A 23628-nucleotide genomic window follows, 5' to 3' on the forward strand; every position below is an offset into this window, starting at 1 on the left:
ATATATATATATATATATATATTCCGTTCGTTTCAATTTATATGACAATATTTGTTGAATTTAAGTAGTGCTGAAACATCTACTTATAAACTATTTCTTGTCTATTTGGACAAAGTTGACAACTTCCCAAATTTGGCAATAATTAAACTTAAAATTTTCAATTTTCCCTCTAATTACAAGGTTTCTTGGATTTATGTAGGTATATTTGATTTTTTTTTTTTTGGTGTTACAGTTCAAATATGCAAATTACCAAAATGCCAATTACACAAAGACTGGGAGGACTTCATTGAAATTCCGTCTAATTAATCAGCGTGGGGATTTTTCCTTTGCCTTCTTCTCTGGCGGTGTGTCAAACGTAAGTTAGTTGGTAGTTCTCGTTAGTAGTATTATCATTATTCTTGTGGTTTTTTGTGCTTCAGTTATCACATTATTTTGTTGTCATTACAGTTCATTTCTCTATATGTTGTGTACTGCTCTTCATTTCACGTTATTTCGTTGTTGTTACTGCTCTCATTTCTATATTACCTTTCTCAAACTACTTGGAAAAACTTGTATCTCTACGAGGTGGGAGTAAGGTTTGGGGACACTCAACCCTCCCCAAACTGCACTTGTTATATTACACGAAAAACATGTTGTTGTTGTTGTACATGTGTCTGATTCTCCAAAAATGTACTATTTTTGGAGGATCTGACTTGAACCCCTCTCCATTTTCGAAAAGTCCGAGTAACATAGGGCTGATATCTCTGTTTTTTACTTCATGCTAATGATATGGACTAACAAAATTCATGTTTGTTACAGCCTAAGTTGATAGGCGTCTCAAATTTCGTTGCATTTGCCAATCCAAAAGCGCCTCTTTATCCACGTCTTGCTCTTGGCAAGTCATGGGATATTGTAAGTTCTTTTTTTCCCATTAAGACATATTTTTTGTGTTTTATTATCCATGTTACATGGGGTTCGGTATCAATATTGATGTAGTAGTGTGTCGAGTTGATTGATTCCTTAAATTGGAGAACATGTTAAATTGATTCGTTATTTTAAATCCCCTTGTTAGAATTCCTGCTAGTCATCGCATGTATATTGGAGATTCGTGTTTGTATCATGAGTTTAACTTATGTCTCTTTTTCTCCTAGATGACCGTTACTTGGACAAGTGGTTACAATATAGACGAGGCTGTTCCATTCGTCGAATGGGGTTGGAAGGGCCAAGAGCAAACGCGTTCCCCAGCAGGGACACTGACATTCCATCGGAACAGCATGTGTGGTATGATGACTTCTATTAAACAACAAATTGATTTTTTCCTCTGTTTTTTCTGACTAAAGTTGAAGATAGAGTAGGAGAGGTAAAATTGTTGAATAATGTTATGAGCGCGCGTCTGTAGGAACGCCTGCAAGAACTGTGGGATGGCGCGATCCTGGATTCATACATACAAGTTTCCTTAAAGATTTGTGGCCAAACATGGTGTAAGTTTTTCTGTAGGAGCGAGTTACTTCATTGTTGACATGTCACACCCCATTTTGAGCACTTATTTTGTGAAATTTCAGGTACACATACAAGTTAGGTCACATGTTAAACAATGGTTCAATTGTTTGGAGCAAGCAATATTCGTTTAAGTCTGCTCCATTTCCGGGGCAAGAGTCATTGCAACGTATTGTGATATTTGGAGATATGGGGAAGGTAATCTACTAACAATATCATATCTATCATATATCTGTCTTTCTAAACGTTTACGAATGTGGTTTTCCCATTTATATTTGTTGCTTCAGCAAGAGCGCGATGGTTCAAATGAATATGCTAATTATCAGCCTGGATCACTTATGACAACTGATACCCTTATTGATGACCTTGATAACATTGACGCGGTTTTCCTTATTGGAGATCTCCCCTATGCAAACGGATATATCTCACAATGGGATCAATTTACTGCGCAAGTAGAACCAATAACATCGAGAGTACCTTTCATGATTGCAAGGTCTGTTCATCATTGTAATTGTCGATAGTCAACTTTTAAATATTTGAAATCTCATTTCGCGAAGAAATTTTGTTCTGCAGTGGTAATCATGAAAGAACTTGGGAGAACAGTGGATCATTATACACCGGTATAGATTCGGGTGGAGAATGTGGTGTACCAGCTGAAACATTATACTATGTCCCTGCAGAGAACAGAGCTAAGTTTTGGTATGTCATTCATGTCAAACACACATATTTTTTTATTGCTAGTGCTGATAATATATAAGAGTTGCTGCCTTCATTTGAACTTGTGTTGTGCATATTGGTTGACAGGTATGCAGCTGACTATGGCATGTTCCACTTCTGTATAGGAGACACTGAGCATGATTGGAGAGAGGGATCTGAACAGTACAAGTTCATCGAGCAATGCTTTGCGTCAGCCAATAGACATAAACAACCTTGGTTGATTTTCGCTGCTCATCGTGTTCTTGGTTACTCATCTAATGACTGGTATGCTAAAGAAGGCTCATTTGAAGAGCCCATGGGAAGGGAGCACTTGCAAAAGCTCTGGCAAAAGTATAAGGTTGATATGGCATTCTACGGGCATGTTCATAACTATGAAAGAGTTTGCCCTATTTACCAGGTAGACATTATATTTCTAAAGTGTTTAGTTATTTCACTTATATATATTGAGATCCATTTATTTTATTGCTTGACAAATTGTTGTATGGACAGAATCAATGTGTGAACAAGGAGACATCACACTACTCTGGCGTAGTGAACGGAACGATTCATGTTGTTGTTGGTGGAGGAGGAAGCAATTTGAATAGATTCACCACCATTAACACCACATGGAGTGTGTTCAAAGATTATGACTATGGATTTGTCAAACTTACAGCATTTGACCAATCTAACCTTCTCTTTGAGTACAAGAAGAGCAAAGATGGTAAAGTGTATGATTCTTTCACAATCTCAAGAGACTATAAGGATGTCTTGGCATGTGTCCATGATGGTTGTGAACCAACTACTTTGGCTAGTTAAGCTCAATATGTCATGAAGTGGATGTACTCGTTTAACCAACCGGTACCTGAAGCCTGCTAGCACGACTGATCTAGATTCGCGCTGAGTGAATCCATTAAGTTTGTTCTAGAACTAGTAGTATTTAGATCTTGTCTCTTTTGCTCTCTTAGTATGCTTCTTTTGGCTTTCATATTGCCTCCTTGTAAGTGGATGTAAACTATCATTTTTTCTTAATTTTGGAATAAAGAAGAGGGCCATATTGTGGGAACTAGTTATGGATTTATCTTTGTCCAAAAGTGAAGAAAATTTTGCAAATTACTCTATATGTCTTATTGCTCTACCTGAGTCGATGGTTTATATCAGAAAAAAAAAACTCTTTACCTTTATGAGTAGATGTAAGAAATATGAAATTTACTATTGTTCCTTGTGACATTATTATTACTATAACCTTTACCACACCCAATCACGAGACAAAAACATAATCTAATTATAGAAATATTCACTATGAATAAGTGAATCACCTTACATAACATTTAATTTCTGTATTTTAACAATCATGAAACATGATTTTTTTTTCTGGCCTTTTGAATAGTAGATACAAGTAAAAGGAAATGGGGTTGTATTGGGTCATGTGGAGGGTTTCCTTTTTATATGTATATAATAATTGTACTTTCTGGTCTAATTGGATGCATTTTTCCTTTTTTGAGATGTAACAACTTAGGTACATGAGAAAAGTTTTGAGTTCTTATCACACATTAATTTTGTGAGTGAAATATAGAGAAAATGTTATAAATGGTTCTTGAATTAAGACAGTAGGTCTAAAATAATTCTTTAATTATAGACTTAACAAATGTAAATTTGCACCATTAATCTAATTGTGTCAAATTATATCAATCACAAGAACACATCACTTTGTTGCGCTTAAATTAGCTCGACTCTCTGTAGCTCTTCTAACCTGTGAATATAATGAATTAAGTGGAAATATTTACACAATTTTAATATAATAAAAGTAACTACTTTGGCTAATTAAACTCAGCTAGTGAATATGTCCGCGCTTTGTTCGATCATAAAAAGATTAGTTGAATTTACAATTAACTCTAATCCATTTAATCTAAAATGAAAGTAAATGTATTAACAATCATAAGCGTGAAGATAAGATTTAAAAGATCGTCGATCGAAACTAATAACAACAATTTGTAGATGAAATCGTAAAAACACCTTAAGATTTTTATTGCTCCTATGACAACCCTAGATACGATCAAATTGATTAGAAATTATAGTAACAAATATTTTAGAAGAATGCATTCATTATGATTGAACTATTTTAAAATACTTTCACTTTCTTTTTCTTTTCTTTTTCTTTTTCTTTTTATGGGAAGCACCAACCGTAAATAGTTCTTTTGGTAAATCCTTCCTAATATAGTCATAGCCTCAAATGTACCTTTAACGTAAAAAAAGAAAGAAAGTATTTTCAATAATAAATTCGTTTTAATTACATTATTAAAACATACCCCATTGAAGAATAGTAATAAGATATTAAAAAAGTTAGTATAACTCAAATTATATATTTTTAGCACATATTAAAATATTATTACTTAGTTGATTTATAGAAAGTAGGGAAAAAAAGGGTATTGAATGCGTCTATAAAATCTTTGGACTATTTAACAAATATATTAAATTATTAGCAAATAATAATAATAATAATAATAATATAACATTAAAGAAAAATACTCATCTCTTTCCATTTAAAATTATACTCTTTTCAAACATATGATGGAATTCTCAATTGCTCAAAGCCTTTCATTTGTAACAATTTGAGAATCTTATAAACTTAAGGGAAAATGATCTGATATATCCCTCAACTTTGTCATTTAGAGCTGATATATTCTTAGTTATAAAAGTGGCTCATATATACCCCTACTTATATACAAATGGTTCACATATACCCTTTTTCTCTAACGGATGAAAAAAATTAATTTTAGTTTAATTTTTTATTATTTTTTAAAAAAAAAAATATAATCCCATATGAGTATATTTAATCCTCCTCAAACATATTTTTTTTGACTTTTTTTTTGTTTCAATGACTAATTTAGATTTATTATTTTGATGGTCACATTTATTTATGTTTTCACTAATATTCTTGTAAAACTTATTATAGATGACCAAATTTTTTCTTCAAATAAAAAATTAATTACATATAGACAAAAAAAGTTTAAATTATAATATAGACCAAAAAAATTAGTTTTAATTTTTTTTCTTTACACTAAGGAATAGAAAGAAAAAATAAAATAAGTATAAGAAACTCAAATAATTATAATAGAAGAAGTCAAAAAATAATTTATGTATGAAAAAGATTAAAATATACCTTGAACTTTGCTAGAAAAATCATATAATACCCCTAAATAATTTTTAAGAAAATTAAAAGTCAAAAATATAAATTTAAAACTAATTTTTTCACTTCTGTTAAATGAAGGGTATATGTGAGCTCATTTTGTAACGGTAGGGGTATATGTGAGTCATTTGTATAACGGTAAGGGTATATATGAGTCATTTTCATAACGAGTGACATATCAATTCCAAATGACAAAGTTGAGGGGTAGACAAAAAAAACAATTTTTTTTATTACAAATAAGAAGGGGAAAAAATCATAACTACAAAATTCGGAAAGGGGGTGTCCAAAAAAATATTAAAATTGACTGTAAAATGTAAATTTTTTATAATAACTACAAAATAAAGAAAGCAAATATTTTTAAAATCTTTAAGTTTGACTATAGGAACTTGATGAAATAAGCCTCTTACCATTTCAAAATATGTAGACGACTCCTCATTAGCTTTCTAAAAGCAAAGTTGACCACTTTTATAAATCAAATAATATGAAAGTATGAGAAAAGAGTGAATATTTAGAACAATATCATACAATGATTATAAAATATTTTTAAAGTTCAATTTTGTATTTTTGCGAAAATTCACATTATCATTGCTTTTCCCCAAAAGAGAAAATAATGAATAACAAAAATACAAAAGGAATAATATGTAGATAAACTTGATCAACATATAAATAAAAAGATAGTAAAGAACAATGGTTATTGTCAAGCACTCATAAAAAGAAAAATGAACTCGATAAAAAAGTTTTTTGTCAAAAATAAAGAGGGTGAAGTAACTATTATAACATAAACGGTTACTGGTTATATTACAAAAGTGACTATTGAAATTGTGAGAATTTCATATAAACTTTAAATGAGAAACACATAAAATATATATTTGCTTACCATGAGAATTATTTGTGAGAGTGACGAAAGTATTGAAGGATAAATCTGCAACCAAAAAAATAATATTAGAAGAAATTATAGCATTAATATTTACTCAAGTCTTTTTTTAAAATGTAGTGAAAAATGGATGATTATGAAAAATGTATATCCAAAATTTCATATAAACTTTAAATCAGAAACACATAAAATATATATATTTGCTTACCATGAGATTTATTTGTGAGATTGATAAAAAGTATTGAAGGATAAAGCTGCAACAAAAAAAAAAAATTAGAAGAAATTATAGCATTAATATTCACTCAAGTCTTGTTGAAAAATATAATGAAAAATGGATGATTATGAAAAATGTATATCCAATTGTGCTCAAATTTATATGGATACTCTTCCATACTTGAAATATAAAAAAACATGAGAAGAGAAAGTAACATTAATGTTAGGAATAGAAACGGGCAAACCCAATAATAATTAATCATAATTGTCAATTTTAACTCATTTATAATGGCAGTTTCATCTATTATTCAATACTCATTTATGTACTTATTTTTTAAGGAAAAATTTAGAAATAATTCAAAAAAAGAAGAAGGAGAAAATAGATAATTGCAAATGCTAGCCATTGGAGGGTGTCACATCAGCGATTCTAGATTCAGCTTTATATAGATATATAGATGTGTCTAGTCGTTTTTCTTAGGATTCATTTGGTCACAAAAATTATTCACTTTGATATTGTTCCTTGGAGCATTGTTATTATTACAACCTTATATAACCATAACCAATCATCAGACAAAAAGAAATAATTTAATTATCAAAATAATTCACTATGAATAAGTCAAATCGCCTTTCTACCACCCAAAACTCACGCTCAAATATTGTGATGAGAAGAATGAATCTGAAGTAAGATAAATAATTAAGTATTCCCACATCTCCTTATCGAGACATGACATTTACGTACTTCAAGAGTCACGAGACATCTTTGATTCATTCTTCTCACACAATCTTTGATTAATCGTGAGTTTTGAAAGATAGAAAAATGATTTTACTGAAATATAGTAAATTATATTGATGATTAGACTATTTTTTTTAGGGTCTAATGTTTGGTTATGATTATATAAGGTTGTAGTAATAATTATGCTACAAGAAACATTTTGGAAAATTACAACTGAGCTATTGAGCTTTTTTTTCTTGCCTTCGAAAACTAAACAAAGTTAAAAAAAAAAAAGAGAGAGAAGGAAATGTGGTGTATTGGGTCATATGGAGAGTTTCTTTTTATAGGTATTAAATAATTGTACTTGGATGCATCTTTTTTATGTGATTTAACAACTTTGGTACATGAAAAAAGTTTTGAGTTTTTAGCATCAACATTAATTTTGTGAGTGAAATATCTACCGTTCGTTAGAAGTTGATGAAGTAAATGATCAAAGTAAAATGAAAGGAAAACACACTCACTATTATAGGTGTTTAACCGTGTTTCATTATAAAAATAGAAAAAAAAAACATAATTTTTGTTTTCAAAGTAAAAAGTAATATTTGGAAATTGAAGTTGTATTTGGTCACGAAATTAAGTATAGTTGTTTTTAAACTTTTGTGAATAATTTTTTTAAAAAAATAAAATAGTAAAAACATAATATTTTAGAATTTTATGACTATCGTTTGGACTGGCTGAAAAAAAGTAAGTCAAATTTAAATGACTTTTAACACAATAAAATAAAAAGTAGGGAGAGTCCTACTTTTGGTTTTTAATTTTTTTTTAGTCAATTTAAATTTATTTGAAGTTATTTTTAACTTTGTCAAACACTCCAAAAGTTAAAAATGACTTGAGAGTAAGTTTGACAAACTATTAAGCTAATTCAAACAGAGTCTAAATATGATTTTCGAAATTAAACTTTGAAACAAAATGGAAAAAAATTCATGATCAACCGCAAACATTCGCAACTGAGCTTCCAAGTGGCTTCTTTTTTATCCCCTGCATAGCATTCGCAAAAATGTTGAGAAAAATTACATTAAAATTGATGTAAACATCTTCTGTTGAAAAGAGATTCTTGATTACTTTAAGTTGTTGAACATTTCTTCTTGTTGTTGCTTGAATCAACCGCAACATATGCTTTCAAACCTATTGATGTTTTGGAACATAAAAATGACTTTAGTTTTCGAAAATCAACTAAACTTAAGTTTTGAAGAAAAATCAATTTTCAAAGAGAGTCACCACTTAATTTTCGAAAGAAATTAAGAAAACTTAGGATTTTTAAAAGATTTAAACAAACTAAAAATCATTTGAAAACTAAAGAGGGTTCGGAGTCCAATTTATATTTCGAGAAGTATTAGGCCCTCGAAATGTCCGCTAACTTGCGGTTGACCAAAGAATACATGCAACACTTAAGGAGAATCTTCACTTGGAATTGAACCAACCTCACATGATAAGATAAAACACCAAATGATGATTATAAATAAACAATTAAACTAACAGTGATCAAATGGAGAATGGACTTGCATAATTATCTAGATGAAGACAAATGATAGGGAAGCAACTGTCAATAAAAAATGGAGCAAACTATTTCGGTGGTAGAGAATTGTTGTCGTTAGCTCGTTTTCCTAGTTGCTGCCCGCAACAAAGTAAAATAACTCGTAACCCTTCTGATTGGGAAAACGAGCTAGCGAAAACGATCCACTCAAAATAAATTTGAAACGGTGTTTTTCCCTTATTAAATCATAAGTATAAGTATTTAAAACCAATTTTTTTTCTTATTTATTATCTCTTAATGAGTTTAAAAAGGTCTGAACGAATCAGACTTTTAACAACGTTCAGACTTTTTAAAATGTTATGAAATAATTTACTATCTCCTCTCTCGCTCTTTGCGTGCCTTTTTCACTCACAACTACAAACTTTCTTCCTCTCTTTTCTCAATCAAACGCCATTTTTTTCCTATTGAACTAGTAAGTTTTCATAATCCTTCCAAATATTTTTTTTATATTAATAATTTTCTTAGGGTGTATTGATGTGTGTCAAGAATATTTGTTGCAATAATATTTTTGGTGTATTGATGTTTATCAAAGTTTTTGAATGAAAAAAAATAAAAATTATGTCATCTTATGAATATTCAAAAAATCGTCTCAAAAAGATTTTAGTTTTAATTAAATATTTGGTTAATTATTTTAATTATATAATAGATTATATTTTAAATTATTTAGTTTATAATTAAGTTAATTATTTTATTTCGTTGATATTAAGAAACTCATTAATTAATTTATATTAATTCGTCTTACTTAACTGTTAGCCAATTTCACTCATTGATTCAATTTGGCTATGTTCATGACTTCAATTGGCTATAATTTAGATTCATATGGCCAAAGCAAATTCAATTCTAGCGAGCTTATTTTAAGGAGCCAATCTTGGACCTTTTTCTAACGATCACCAGCCCATCCAACATTCCATTTCACAACAAATGATCCGGCAGCTCATTTGTTTTTCTTTAAAATCTCAGCCTACATTCTAACCCAAAACCAGCCCATAATATCAGTCCAATTCCCAGCCCTCTATTTGCAATTCACCCAGCCCAATTTCATTCAAAACAGACCCATCAACAATACCAAAACAACAATACAGCGTACCAAATACCGACCCGACCCGAGAACCTACGCGTTCTTCTTCTCCTCCAGCAGTCCAACGCGAAGAAACCCAGAAAAACGAATCCAGTCCAGAAGCAACCAGTGAACGCAACCCAGTTTCATTATGGACCTGTTTGCTTTTCTGATTAAAATGGATATAATCGAGTCAAATAGTCATATGATTCAAGTGTGTGATTCTCTGAGATATGATTCGTAGTCATACTTAAGGGTTTGTATTAATGTAGAGTTGTTATTTTTCGCCTTAAGTTGTTGTCGTTTGTATTAAGATACCTTTCTTTTTATAAAAAAAAACTAATTTCCTTAACCCGTCTTGTAAGTATTGATAATTATCGATTTGCCATTTTAAAATAAGATCTTGGTGGTAGTATGAATTTAAGATGATTCTGTCCAACTAGTGAATGTTAAGCAACCTTTAGTTTGTTCATGTGCTGGGATTGGCTGCCAGTTCTCTCTGTTGAATTCATTTCACCATTATTTTACTCTGTTTTCGAATCAAGCTCCTTTTTTAATATATATTTGCTACTTGAAGATAACTGGTTAGTATCGTTTTCGTTTAGGCGTAGGAGTCTTAAAATTAATTAATATGGTATGTTTGAGGCAATGTTGCATTTGAAATATTCGTATAAAGTGATTTTGTCCTTTGAATTACTATTACAATCTTTCCTTTTGGTACGTTTAGTTTTAAAATAATTGCTTAGTTCATTTCTAAGATAGCATGCCTTCCTCGAATGATTTCCTCAGCACTGTTCAGAATGTGTATTCCATGCCTACAGCTGACCATAAATGAATGTGCATATTTGGGGTAGATTGGGTTTTTTTTTCTAAAAAAAAATTTGATACAAATTGGGTTGTATCTTGATGGTCATTTTGTTTTTAGTAGGATACAAATTGTTGTATAAGTTAGCATTTTCCTTTGTTCCCTTATTATATTATTAATGCCTTAATCTCTCATTTTGCCTTAAGTTACAGAATGTTAAGTTTTTAATAATTGGTATAGTGTGTTGTCTCTATTTTCCTTTAGTTATAGAAAGCCTTGATTTTAATTAGCTTGTGTTTATTGTGATGTCTCTTCTTCAAACAATTGCTTCGTGTAGTGCTTTACTTAAATGTTGGCCCGTAGATACTTGTAGCAATTTGGTCCATTTGCTTTTAGATTAAATATATTCAATTTCCTCTTGTTATGATTCCAATTATGCTTAGCTATTTTATTAAAATCTCATTATGATTAATTATTGATTATTATCATATTGTTCTTTGCATGGACTCCTTCAATGAGTCTACTGGACTCCACTCTACCTACATATCCGAGTTGATTTCCTATCGAGTTAGCCTTGGTCATCGTTCAAAAAAACGAAAGATGAAATATAGCAATTGGAAACTAAAACACGCAGGTGGAAGAGAGGCTGATGTTGTATACATTGAATTCACAGGATATACAAGAAATGTACAACGCTATATGATGGTTGTATACGCTGTATACATCAGCAGAAATGGACCAAAAAAGCCCCCAAATTTCAGCAATTGTATTTTGTTATTATTGGGCCTAAACCCACTTATTTATTAGGACAAATTACTTAAATACACAACACTTCTTTACCTATTCTCAATATTTCCCTACTCTTTTACTAAAATACAAAAATCCCTTATTTTCCCCCAATTCAACTTAACCGGATACTTTATTAGTTTGAAGCAAAATGAGATCTTTCCCATTCCCTAAATTTCGCCCCCAATCTCTCCCATTACAACTTCAGTTATCAAATTCAAATATTTTGAATTTGAAAAGAATCCTATCACTTTTAAACCGGATTCAGAGTTCAAAATAGGGTTTCTCATCGTCTTCATTGTAATTTCCGCCATTTTTTTTCTTTATTTTGTATCAATCGTTTTATCTTGCATTATGCATCTAACATCTAACTAATCTCTAATTTTTTATTCAGAAGATCCGAACATCAAAGGTTTTCAGTTCTAAAAGGTTGTCTATTCCGATAACCATGACAAATTCAAGTTCTAGCAAGAAAAAATCGAAGAAGAAAGTACATGCAACTACTTCAAAAGATTCGAAAACCCTCCAAAAAAGGGGTAGAAAGGTTGCCCCTCCCATTGTTCGACCAACATTACCAAATGTAAGCATCAATTTTTCCCATTTTTTAATCATATATCTTATCCCTGTTTTTTTAAAAAAAAAATTTGATGATAAATAATTTTTTTATTATCATCTGTGAAATATGTAGTTGTTTCTCAGATACAATATTTTTTCGCGATTTTGTTTGTTAACTGTTATTGTATAAAAAGTTAAGAGAACTATATCTAAGTTAAGTACTTAAATCACATTTATTTTGTAGGTTAGATTTTGGTCACTGTATATACAATTCAATTTGTGTACATTTATGTTTTCTTATGAAGTAGTTGTTATTTAGTATCAAATGAAATGAATATTATTGTATATAAGAAAATTGCTTAATTCAACAATTTTGCATCTAGTTTGGTTTTTGTACTGTGAATCATAGTTAATGATAAGTCTCCAAATGATACCTAAAGAACCTATATTTGTATCACAAGGCCGAAGAGTTTCTACACTATACCAGCAGAAGGTATGGACAAGTTCAAGGCGGGATATGTTAGCGAATAACGATGATCCTACAAGGCCGAAGAGTTTCTACACTATACCAGCAGAAGGTATGGACAAGTTCAAGGCGGGATATGTTAGCGAATAACGATGATCCTACAAGGCCGAAGAGTTTCTACACTATACCAGCAGAAGGTGGACTGATTAATATAGAATAGTTATGTTTTAGTATTGTGTTGAAGATACGATTAATTAGTATTTTGTAAGATTCCTTCCCTTTCCAGCACTGTTTTTCTAAGTAATTATTAATTTGAAGACCCTTTTTGTCAAAAATTGTATTCTTATTTTAATTATTTTTTCAATTTATGTATCTTATACACCAATACTGCCGCTACAATATAACTATCAGATACGGAATATCTGATACTATATATTCCATAATTGGGTCCACAACTAATTTTCAATTTATTTAGTATCTATTAAAACATGTGGTAGCCTTGATGCAAATCACAAATTATGATAACATATTATTTTCAGATACACAATATCCATTCAATTATTATGTATATGATACACATTTACTACCAAATAATATGTTACAATTGGTACAAAACAATTAAGTTTCAATATATTTAGTATCATTTAACATGTTGAATCTTGTAACATTGCTTTAAATAAAAAAAATCAACAAATTTTTATATAAAGTTAAAATCACACCTAATGGTAATATCTTATTGTGTATCAGATACAAAATATCCAAATAATTATTATTTATATGATACCAAATAATATCTTATCGTGTATCAGATACAAAATATCCCAATTCAGCTGTAATTGCTGAAATAAGATTCACAAACGAAATATTTTTACAAACCACTATACCATCACTTCTGTATCGTTCGTATCTAACATCGTTTTCCCATGATCCAGAATGCCTTAACAAGATCGAAATATTCATGTCGAATCTTCACAAAATAGCGTTCCAAATTTGTTTGAATAAAACTTTTACTGTTTTATCGAAGAACAGGGAGAACGTTTCATAATTTGAAATTAAGAAAATATAATTCAGTTAGAGGATTATGAACGATTGATTGGTTGAAGGAAGAAACGTAAGCGTGATTTGTGGGAGTCAATTATAATTTCTGTTTTAATTATAATTTCAGTTTTTAATCCCTTATTTAACACATTAAACTGATAACAACAACTTAATAATTTAAGTATCCGCCCGTTATTAATTAAAATATCCGCGCTGCTATATTATGTATCCAAAAAACACTAAAAAAGGGGATTTTTGGTAATTAATGAAAGAGTAGGGAAATGAAGTAATTTCTTTCTTATACTATGTCATTTGCCTAACATTTACTATTTATTATTATTATTTTGTTAGAGTTTAGGACAGGTGGGAGAATTGGGCCTAAGGCTCAAAGGAAAAACATCTCTTTTATGTTAGACTAGGACATGTATAAGTAATTCAAACGGGCCAAAAGCCCAAAACGAAATAGGCCCAAGTACTAGCCCAGGCAAACAGAAAATCAGACTTGAGCTCATTCTTTATTACTTATGTTTTTATATTGGGAAAATTTTCAAAACAACAATATTTTAGCATTTAATAGGACCCCTTGTCAACATTTTCAATATTTATTTAAAATGTCAATATTTTGATTTGCTATAAGGCTGACTTTTGTATTTATTTAATTTGAAAGAATACAAATCTTTAACAATAGAATGGAGAAAATCATGGGAGAAAATATTTCAAAAAAGATAAAAATCGCTTAAATCTCTAATCAGTTACAATTGGAAAAATACGAAGTGCCATCTCTCTCTTGTTCTTTCAAATGCCTTTCACCATTGTTCTGCATATTTCCAATATCCATTTTCGAATACTCCATTGAAATTGAATTTAAGGTTTCGTTGATTTGCCCCACTTTTCGTTGGATAACTAAATTTTGAATTAATCGATTGTTATTCAAACTCCGTTATCAATTTTTTGATTCCCCATTGATAATCCTCATTCGTCGTAGAACTCAAGTCGATTGATCATCGTTTATGGTCAAATCTCCTGTAAGAATTTTTATTTTTATTTGTCAAGAGTCATGGATCTGTTGTAAAAAAAAGTTCATCATCCTTCTTTCCTAAAAAATACAAAATTGCATAACGATCAAAATTATGTTCATCATCGTTAAAATTCAAAATTGCATCTGTTCATCATCGTTAAAATTCAAAATTGCATCTGTTCATCATCGTTAAAATTCAAAATTGCATCTGTTCATCATCGTTAAAATTCAAAATTGCATCTGTTCATCATCGTTAAAATTCAAAATTGCATCTGTTCATCATCGTTAAAATTCAAAATTGCATCTGTTCATCATCGTTTTTCCTGGAAAATTCAAAATTGTTGATAGATCTGGGAAGCTATTTTGAAATACAAAATTGAAGCAATTCATCATCGGTGTTCCTACAAAACACAAAATCGAGGATCGATCAAAGAAGCTAATTGAAATATACAATCGAAAAATCACATTTGTTGTTCAAGATATAATCGATCTGGTATTATCTCAAAAAATTCATCAAAATTATTGGTGATGCAACATGAGAGTAGATTTTTGAAATTTTATTCAAATACAAATTTATTGTTGTGATATTGTATATTGAATAATCGGAATACAAATTAGTTTGGATACAAATTTGATGATATTTATGTATTGGATTATTAGAATACAAATTTATTTTGAATACAATTTTGATGATGTGATCCCTATTCTCTATTGAATTATTATGATTTTATAGATTGAATGATTGGAGTATAAATTTGATTGGAATACTAATTTGTTCAACAATTATAGACAACAACTTTTAGAATACAATTTTTGAAATACAACTTTTGAAATACAAATCAGGTTAGAATGCAACTTTTTCTTAAATCAAAAGTTACAAATAAAAGTGAATAGTGAATTTGATCAACAGTTAGGAAACAACTTTTAGAATACATTTTTGAAATACAACTTTTAAAATACAAAATCAGTTTAGAATACATTTTTTTTGTTTAATCAAAAGCTAAAAATAAAATTACATGAGTACAAATTATTGATATACAACATACAAAATACATTTATTTTGAATGTAAATATAGTTGATAACTGAATTTGAACATAGCATACAAAATGATTGATTTGAATGCACATGGATACAATATGCTTAAATAAATATAATATTGCTGAAAAATAAATTAAAATATAAAAAATACAACATATATACTAATATGAATACAATTTAAGTAAGAATATATATCATTTTAGTCGTCTATAATTTCATTTAAATAAATACAATATTCTGAAAATACAATTGACATATGAAAAATACAACTGACAATACTAATATGAACACAAATTAAGTATGAAATTAAATATTAACTGAAATTGGAGAAATGTAAACATCAAAATACAAAACCTACCCTAAATAGTAACGAGGTTTACTAAAAAATCAGACTCAAAAGGAAATTTACTAAATAAACGATTTTGAAGTTGAATAAATTGGAACACAAAAATACATAAACGGCCAAAAAAAAAGACAAATCAAAACTAAAAAATTCTGATATTAACCCAATAAATACAAATTCAAAGCAAGTTATCCGATTAAATGAGAATCTGATACAAATATTTTGTTTGATTTTTTCCATTTTGAAAAAAAGAAAAAAAAAAAGAGAAAGAATCTGAAAGCAGAGAGAAGGGGAATAAAAATAATGAATAGAGAGAGAAAGTGAAGTTGATCAGGAGTGACAATTTGATGTATTTTAGAAAGATAATTATAAATATATAATTTGCTATAAAAACAATATACGAGAGAGAACATGTGATTAATGTGAGATAATTTAGGAACTAAATGAGGATACACTATATTTTTTTAAAAATATTGACATATTGACATTTTTAATAATTATTTTAAAGTGTAGATGTTTTTAATAATTATGTTAGATATTTTGACTAGTTAGCTAATTTTCCCTTTTATATTTGCTCACTTATCATTATTTGCATATTGGTCTGTTTAATTAGTTTTAAGATTCTTACAATTCGATTTTCCCAAAGGGTAGCCATTCCGAATTAATTTTCCAAAAATTAAGTAAGCACTCATTTTCCTTGACTTTAAAACATATTTGCAAAAGATAATTTACTTAAGTAGTATCTTAATATTTCCCTTTCCCCCTTTAGATTACTTTAAACTTTTAAACTTGTTTATTTTTTCAACTTAATTAAGCATGTTTATATTTAGCCAAATAGTTAATTATCGAATAACTGCATGTTAGCGGGTATTTCGGGTGCTTTCAAACCCTTCCTGAAATGTTAATATGAACCCCGAACCCCCCTTATTATTTTCAATCGATTTCTGTTTTAATCTTTTGAAAAAAATAGTTTTCTTGATTTTCCTTTAAAAGTTAAGTGGCGACTCTTAAAAACCAATCGTTTTTCTTTTTTTAAAACAAAAACATATATTTATTGTTGAACTGTGTATATACTCTTATTAAAATTTTATTTTAGACAACTAAGTTTATTGAGATTCTTTAATCAAACTCGCTGATATAAATGATTTTCACCCAATTATAAATAGGCTATTATGATTTTGAAAATGTAAACTCAATTCAAGCCTCCCTTCTTCTTCTTGCTTTATTTGTTGTTGCTGATATTTCAACTTCTCAGATAATTGTCCTTAACATGATTTATCAATATCATAATTTAATCTTTTTTTTAGTAATCACTATGTTATATTTTGGAGCTATCAATTTAAAATTTGTTGTTATGCATCATGTTTTATAATGGGCGCCCACATTTTTTCCCCAAACAAATATATGCAAACCAAACCTTCAAAAAAAGGTTTTCTATACCTTGTCTTTGGCCAGCGAGGTATGCACTTCTCGGACACCACCAAGAAAGAGTAGAAAGAAATCAACTAAACGTTGGGGTAAGTGTGTCTTCCGATAGCTGAGATTTATTTAACATAACATAGTGTTTTTTTGGTTATATACTTCTTATTTAATGGTTGAAAATATGTATTCTTTTAAGTTGTATTTTGTTATGTTTTGCAGAGATGCAATAGAATTCAAATTTAAATAATCAACTTGAAATCATTAGGGCAAATTTGATAGTTGGGGATAGGTGTATTGAATTTTAGGGTATGAATGAATTGAACATGGATATAATAGTCGATACATAATCTATATGATTCAGTAATTTGAAGCAGCAGTAAGAGTCTCCATGATGATGACAAATCTGATTGATTACATAGGAGAACATCCATCAAATTACATGTCATATTCTGAGTCTCACATAAGACATGCTCTTTCTAATCTTGTTGGACCTAACATTAATGTATAATGGTTAATAGCACTGGACACGTGCCTTCTAAAAAAAGTGTAACTTCTCAAAAAATACAAATATGATATAAGAATGTTATTACATAAATTTTAAAAATATAATTATGATACAACTTTTACAAATAATGTTGTTGGAAATTTATGTTCTCTTCAGTTATTATGGTCATTTACATAAAATAAAATAAAAACAGTTAAAACATATATGCAGATATCAAAAACAAAAATGATCGAAAAATAAATTACGATCACAAAATGAATAAATAGACGTGATTTAATTATCATCTAGATTGTGAGTACAATTTTGTGTATTCTCTTTATTCCTCTTTTATAAATTTTCTATGCGATTTGAAGGCAATTAGTAGCATAATATTTCTCAAATATATGAACGTTTGTCAAGGCGAATTGCGTAAGCTCTTGATAACAAGAGTTACTATGTTCATATTCTTCAAGATCTTTCTATTTTTGTAACAAAGATGAGAAGTTACTTGATTTTTCAAAATTACAAGCAGTGTGGCAAGGATATGATATCACAAGTGCCAAAATATCGAAAAGATTCTGTTCAAAACAGTTGTATAACAAGAAAAGTACACATGTTATAACAAGGTTTAAATGGTGTCACGACATGGATACTGAAAATTCATAGTCAAACAAAACTTGCTTGAGATTGACGCATAGTAACTAGCATTATTATTATTATTGTAATAGTATGATGAGTTTATTGAGTTGTACATTCTGTATTAGTACACTCGTTAATTAGCTTGTAGTTAATTAGTTTGTACAGTCCGTCAGTAGAAGAATGGACAAGAGTCGCAGGAGGCAGATTGCATGTACCATTAGGTTTATCCAGATTAACTAGAGTGTCTTGTGTGTCATGCTGATTTGAGTCATTCAGAAAGTCAATGAAAGGAGGAAACTCTAAAAATGAGGGAGGTGAAAAAGCAGTAGATGATAAATGAAAAGGAAAAACAGTTTCATGAAAAACAACATCCCTAGATACATGTATTTTGTGTGTGGACAAGTTTAGGACCTTGTACCCTTTTGTCTCAAAAGGATAACCAATGAAAATATGTGGTGTAGTTCTGGGGTCAAATTTTGTTCTATGAGGGATAGGTGTGGTGGGATAACAAAGGCAACCAAAACTCCTCATATGGGAATATAAAGGCTTTTTGTTATATAGCAGTTCATGGGAGCATTTATTGTTCAATATTCGAGATGGAAGTCTATTTATTATATAAGTAGCACAAAGTACACACTCCCCCCAATATTTTGTAGGTAGTTTGGATTGAAACAAGAGTGCCCTGGCAGTCTCAAGTAAATGTTTATGTTTTCTCTCCACTACACCATTTTGTTGGGGTGTATATGGGCAAGTTTTCTGATGGATGATGCCTTTGGTTTGAAAAAAAATGGTTGTTTCTGTGTTGACAAACTCCAGACCATTGTCTGTCCTAACTGTTTTAACAGTAGTTTGGAATTGATTTTCCACCATGGCAATAAAAGCCTTAAGGGTTTGCAGGGCATTACTTTTGGAACTTAAGAGTTGAGTCCAAGTGGATCTACTAAAATCATCCACAATGGTGATGAAGTATTTGAAGTGGTTATGTGTGGCTATGTGATAGGGTCCCCATAGGTCAACATGTACTAGTTCAAACAACTGTGAGCTTATGCTGGTTCTTGGCTTGAAAGGCAATCTTTCTTGCCTTGCCATAGGGCAAATAGAGCACATGAATGGTTGTTTGGAGGAAAAGGTGATGGGGATAGTGGAAATACTTTTCATTTTGACAAAAGGAACATGTCCCAATCGATTGTGCCACACAACATTTACATTATTTCCAGTGCATGTGTGAGAGAAAATAGGAGAATGCAGTAGAGGGACAGTAGGAAAATTTTCAACATTCAAACAAGAATTCTGTTTGTTAAGAAAAGAAGTACATTTCATACTATTTGATGCAGGAAAAGAACGACTACTATTACAAGCATTACATGAAGGAAAAATGCAACATGAAGAAATACTACTCAAAGAAGAAGAATTGAGAGTCTTCAAGCAATTGGGACAAAGGAAGTAGAGTCCAGCTTCTGCCCTACCAATGACCAGAGGCCTCTTCATTGAAGGGGCCTGCATAACACATGAAGTTTTAGTGAAACTGATAGTGCAGTGGGACTGCATGCTCATGGCATTAATAGAAATCAGATTGTACTTGAAAGATGGCACAAACAAGACTTTTTCTAGGCTAATCATGGGTCCTAATGCTACACTTCCAATCTGAGTCACCTTAACTTTATAGCCATTTGGTAAATCTACTAGGACTGGATAGGGAAGGGTGGTAACATTGTGTAAGAGGGAAATGTTGAAAGTCATATGGTTCGAAGCTCCTGAGTCTAATATCCACGAGTCAGACTTGTTTTTGAAACATGCACAAGACAGTTTGCTAGAATCCATAGAAGAAGTGCAAATTATTGTACCTGCAAAATCAACTGTACCATTGGCAAAAGCTTGATTGGTGGGGGGACACTCAGCATCATAATCCTTCTGGAAATGATGGAGTGCAGCCTGGAGATGACCATATTCTTCCTTTGTAAGATTCACATTGAACATTTCTTCACCTGTAGTACTTGTCGTTAGTCCCTTCCCAATGTTTAGATCAGCTGCACAGTTAGCATTTGCCACTGCCTTACCCCCATTTCCTCTACCATAACCAGGTGTGTGAGGGTATTGATTGAATCGTGCAGGTGCTCTAGTTGTGTTAGACCTTTGAGCTGATTGACTGTTCCTGTTTTGGTTAAGATTGAAATTGGAGTTTTGACTGTTGTTAATATGACCAGGTGAAGAACCATGGAGCAGATGACCAGGTGGATAACCATGAAGTTGATAGCATTTTTCCATTAGATGGCCAGTTCTCTTACAGTAATTACAAAACCTGTCCTTATACTTCAAATTGTTGGTGGAGTAATTGGTTTTATAGTGTGTGGGCTTATCAGTCCCAGCATGCAAAGCAGTCGAATCTAGAGTAAGATGATTTGAAGGTTTGATCTCTCTTTGGTGTTCATCCTGAACTAACAGAGAAAATGCTTGTGCCATGGAGGGTAGTGGATTCATCATAAGTATACTGCCGCGTATTGCTGTATAAATCTCATTGAGTCCCATTAGGAATTGAACTAATCTTCTATCCTGTTCACCCTTGTAAACACTTTCTTTTGCTCCACAAATGTAGCTGCAAGTACATTAAGTTTTGGCATTCAAAGTGCTAAGTTCCTCCCATAGTTTCTTCAACTTTGTGTAGTAAGTTGTGATGTCGAGGGATCCCTGAGACAAATCATTGATTTCCCGCTGAATTTGATACAATTTTGCTCCATTCGTCTGCTCGTATCTATCCTCCAACTCTTTCCAGAGCTCAGCAGAATTCTGAACATATTCAACGCTATCTGCAATCTCCTTGGACAATGAATTCAAAATCCATGACGTAACAATATCGTCACACCTCTCCCATAGTCTGTAGGTATGGTGATCAGATCTAGGACGTAAACATTCACCAGTAATGAATCCTAATTTATTTTTCACAGACAGTGATCGCAAAACACTACGCCTCCATGAACGATAACCAAGTCCAGTGAACTGTACTGGTACAAGCATCGCACCAGGATTATCAGATGGATGCATATACAGGGGATTGTTCGAATCGATCGGAGTCGGAGCAGAAGTGTTATCTCCATTACCAATTCCAGTACCAATTTCAGTAGAATCAGAGGTATTACCAATCGCCATAGTTGATTGTTACAGGTGCGCAATCAATGAAAGGTCGAGAAGAAAAAAACAGAATAAGAAAGGAACGAGTGTCTCTAGATCGAGATGGCTCTGATACCATGTAAAACTTAGTGAACTTGAGATACAACAATGGAGGCTTCCGCCATATCAATACAGAGAGAGAATTCAGAGAAACGGTTATTTGTGAAATGGAAAGTTAAAGTTCTATTCAACCTATCAGAGTTATATATACAGAGGAAAAAGTGTAACAAACTAATTAACAAACTAGTGGAAAGTGTAACAAACTAATTAACAACTTGACTGACGGACTGTACAAACTAATTAACTACAAGCTAATTAACGAGTGTACTAATACAGAATGACTATGTCCATTCCATCCCACAACTTAAGTCCCCTACTACACTAGTTGTTGACACAGCTTCCACTTCCAACGCCTCTTCCCTTAAGGCCCTTTTTTCTAATCATCACCACTTAGCTCATACTGATCTAATTCCTAATAGTCAAGATTTTGTGAGAAATGTTTGCCTTGACAGGGAGCCAACATCATATAAAGAAGCTGTTATTGATCCTGCATGGCAAGTGGCCATGACACAAGAGTTTGATGCTCTGCACTCTAATCACACTTGGGACCTGGTCCCTCTGCCCCATGGTAAGAAAGCCATAGGTTGCAAATGGGTATACAAAGTAAAACACAAGGCAGATGGCAGCATTGAGAGACTTAAAGCTCGACTTGTGGTGAAAGGTTACACCCAACAAGAAGGCATTGATTACACTGAGACCTTCTCCCCTGTGGTCAAGATGACCACTGTTAGAGCTCTACTTGCTACAGCTGTTAAGCAGGGATGGTCTTTATATCAGCTGGACATAAACAATGCATTTCTCCATGGAGATCTACATGAGGAGGTATACATGGAAATACCTCCTGGACTAGCTGTGACATCCCCCACTCTTGTATGCCAGCTGAAAAAATCACTTTATGGCCTCAAACAAGCTAGTAGGCAATGGTATGCCAAGCTCACTGAGGCCCTATATTCCAGGGGTTACACTCATTCCATGAATGACTATTCTTTATTTTACAAAAAGAAAGCCGCTTCCACAGTCTATGTAGCTGTATATGTGGATGACATTGTTCTTACAGGTACAGACACTATTGAAATTGCAGACCTGAAAGCTTATTTGCACAACAGGTTCAAGATCAAAGACTTGGGCCTCCTGCATTATTTTTTGGGATTGGAAGTGTTGCACACACAACAAGGCATCATCATCTCCCAACGAAAGTTTGTCCTTGATTTGTTGAAAGAGTATGACTGCCTGCACCTTAGTTCTCTCACCTCTCCTCTTGATCCCAACATCAAATTAAGGGCAAAAGAGGGCACTGTCCTGAATGATGTCACATATTATAGGAAACTTGTTGGGAAACTAAATTTCCTCACTAATACTAGGCTGGACATTGCCTTTAGTGTTCAACACCTCAGCCAATTCATGCAGGATCCTAGGGAACCTCACTTACAGGCTGCTTTCCGTCTCCTTCGCTACTTAAAATCTGATCCTACACTAGGCCTGTTTATGTCAAAAAATGCTGATTTCTCCGTCAAAGGTTATTGTGATTCAGACTGGGCTTCATGCCCTGATTCTCGAAAGTCTGTCAGTGGGTATTTGGTGTTGCTTGGGGACAGTCCTATAAGTTGGAAATCAAAGAAGCAGGAGACCATCTCTTTATCCTCTGCAGAGGCTGAGTACAGATCACTTCGAAAGGTGGTAGGTGAATTGGTTTGGTTGAGTCGACTACTTTCTGAATTGAATGTCCCTTTTCCAAAACCAATCTCAGTGTTCTGTGATAGTCAATCTGCATTGCATATAGCTAAAAACCCTGTCTTTCATGAACGAACTAAGCATATCGAGGTTGATTGTCATTATGTTCGCCAAGTTCTCCATGAAGGCCTCATCACACTGCATCACATTGCTACTCAGGATCAGCTAGCAGATATTCTAACCAAGGCTTTGACTGGGATCAAACATTCCTCAATCAGTATGAGCTAAGTGGTGATGATTAGAAAAAAGGGCCTTAAGGGAAGAGGCG

General features: G+C 31.7%; 1 protein-coding gene across 1 annotated transcript in view; it reads left to right on the top strand.

Moving 5' to 3' along the window:
• The window catches only part of LOC102605927 (probable inactive purple acid phosphatase 27), a 10073-nt gene extending 6823 nt beyond the window's left edge, over positions 1–3250 (top strand). Inside the window, exons 4-12 of the mRNA XM_006362390.2 lie at positions 233–355; positions 799–891; positions 1131–1260; positions 1379–1460; positions 1542–1674; positions 1764–1969; positions 2050–2175; positions 2281–2590; positions 2683–3250. Coding sequence (XP_006362452.1) covers positions 233–355; positions 799–891; positions 1131–1260; positions 1379–1460; positions 1542–1674; positions 1764–1969; positions 2050–2175; positions 2281–2590; positions 2683–2988 — 1509 coding nt within the window. The 3' untranslated portion in view covers positions 2989–3250. The remainder of the gene's footprint in view (positions 1–232; positions 356–798; positions 892–1130; positions 1261–1378; positions 1461–1541; positions 1675–1763; positions 1970–2049; positions 2176–2280; positions 2591–2682) is intronic.
• Positions 3251–23628: the final 20378 nt, after the last annotated feature.

The sequence above is a fragment of the Solanum tuberosum genome, unplaced genomic scaffold (assembly GCF_000226075.1).
Source record: "Solanum tuberosum cultivar DM 1-3 516 R44 unplaced genomic scaffold, SolTub_3.0 scf00403, whole genome shotgun sequence".
NCBI lineage: Eukaryota > Viridiplantae > Streptophyta > Magnoliopsida > Solanales > Solanaceae > Solanum > Solanum tuberosum.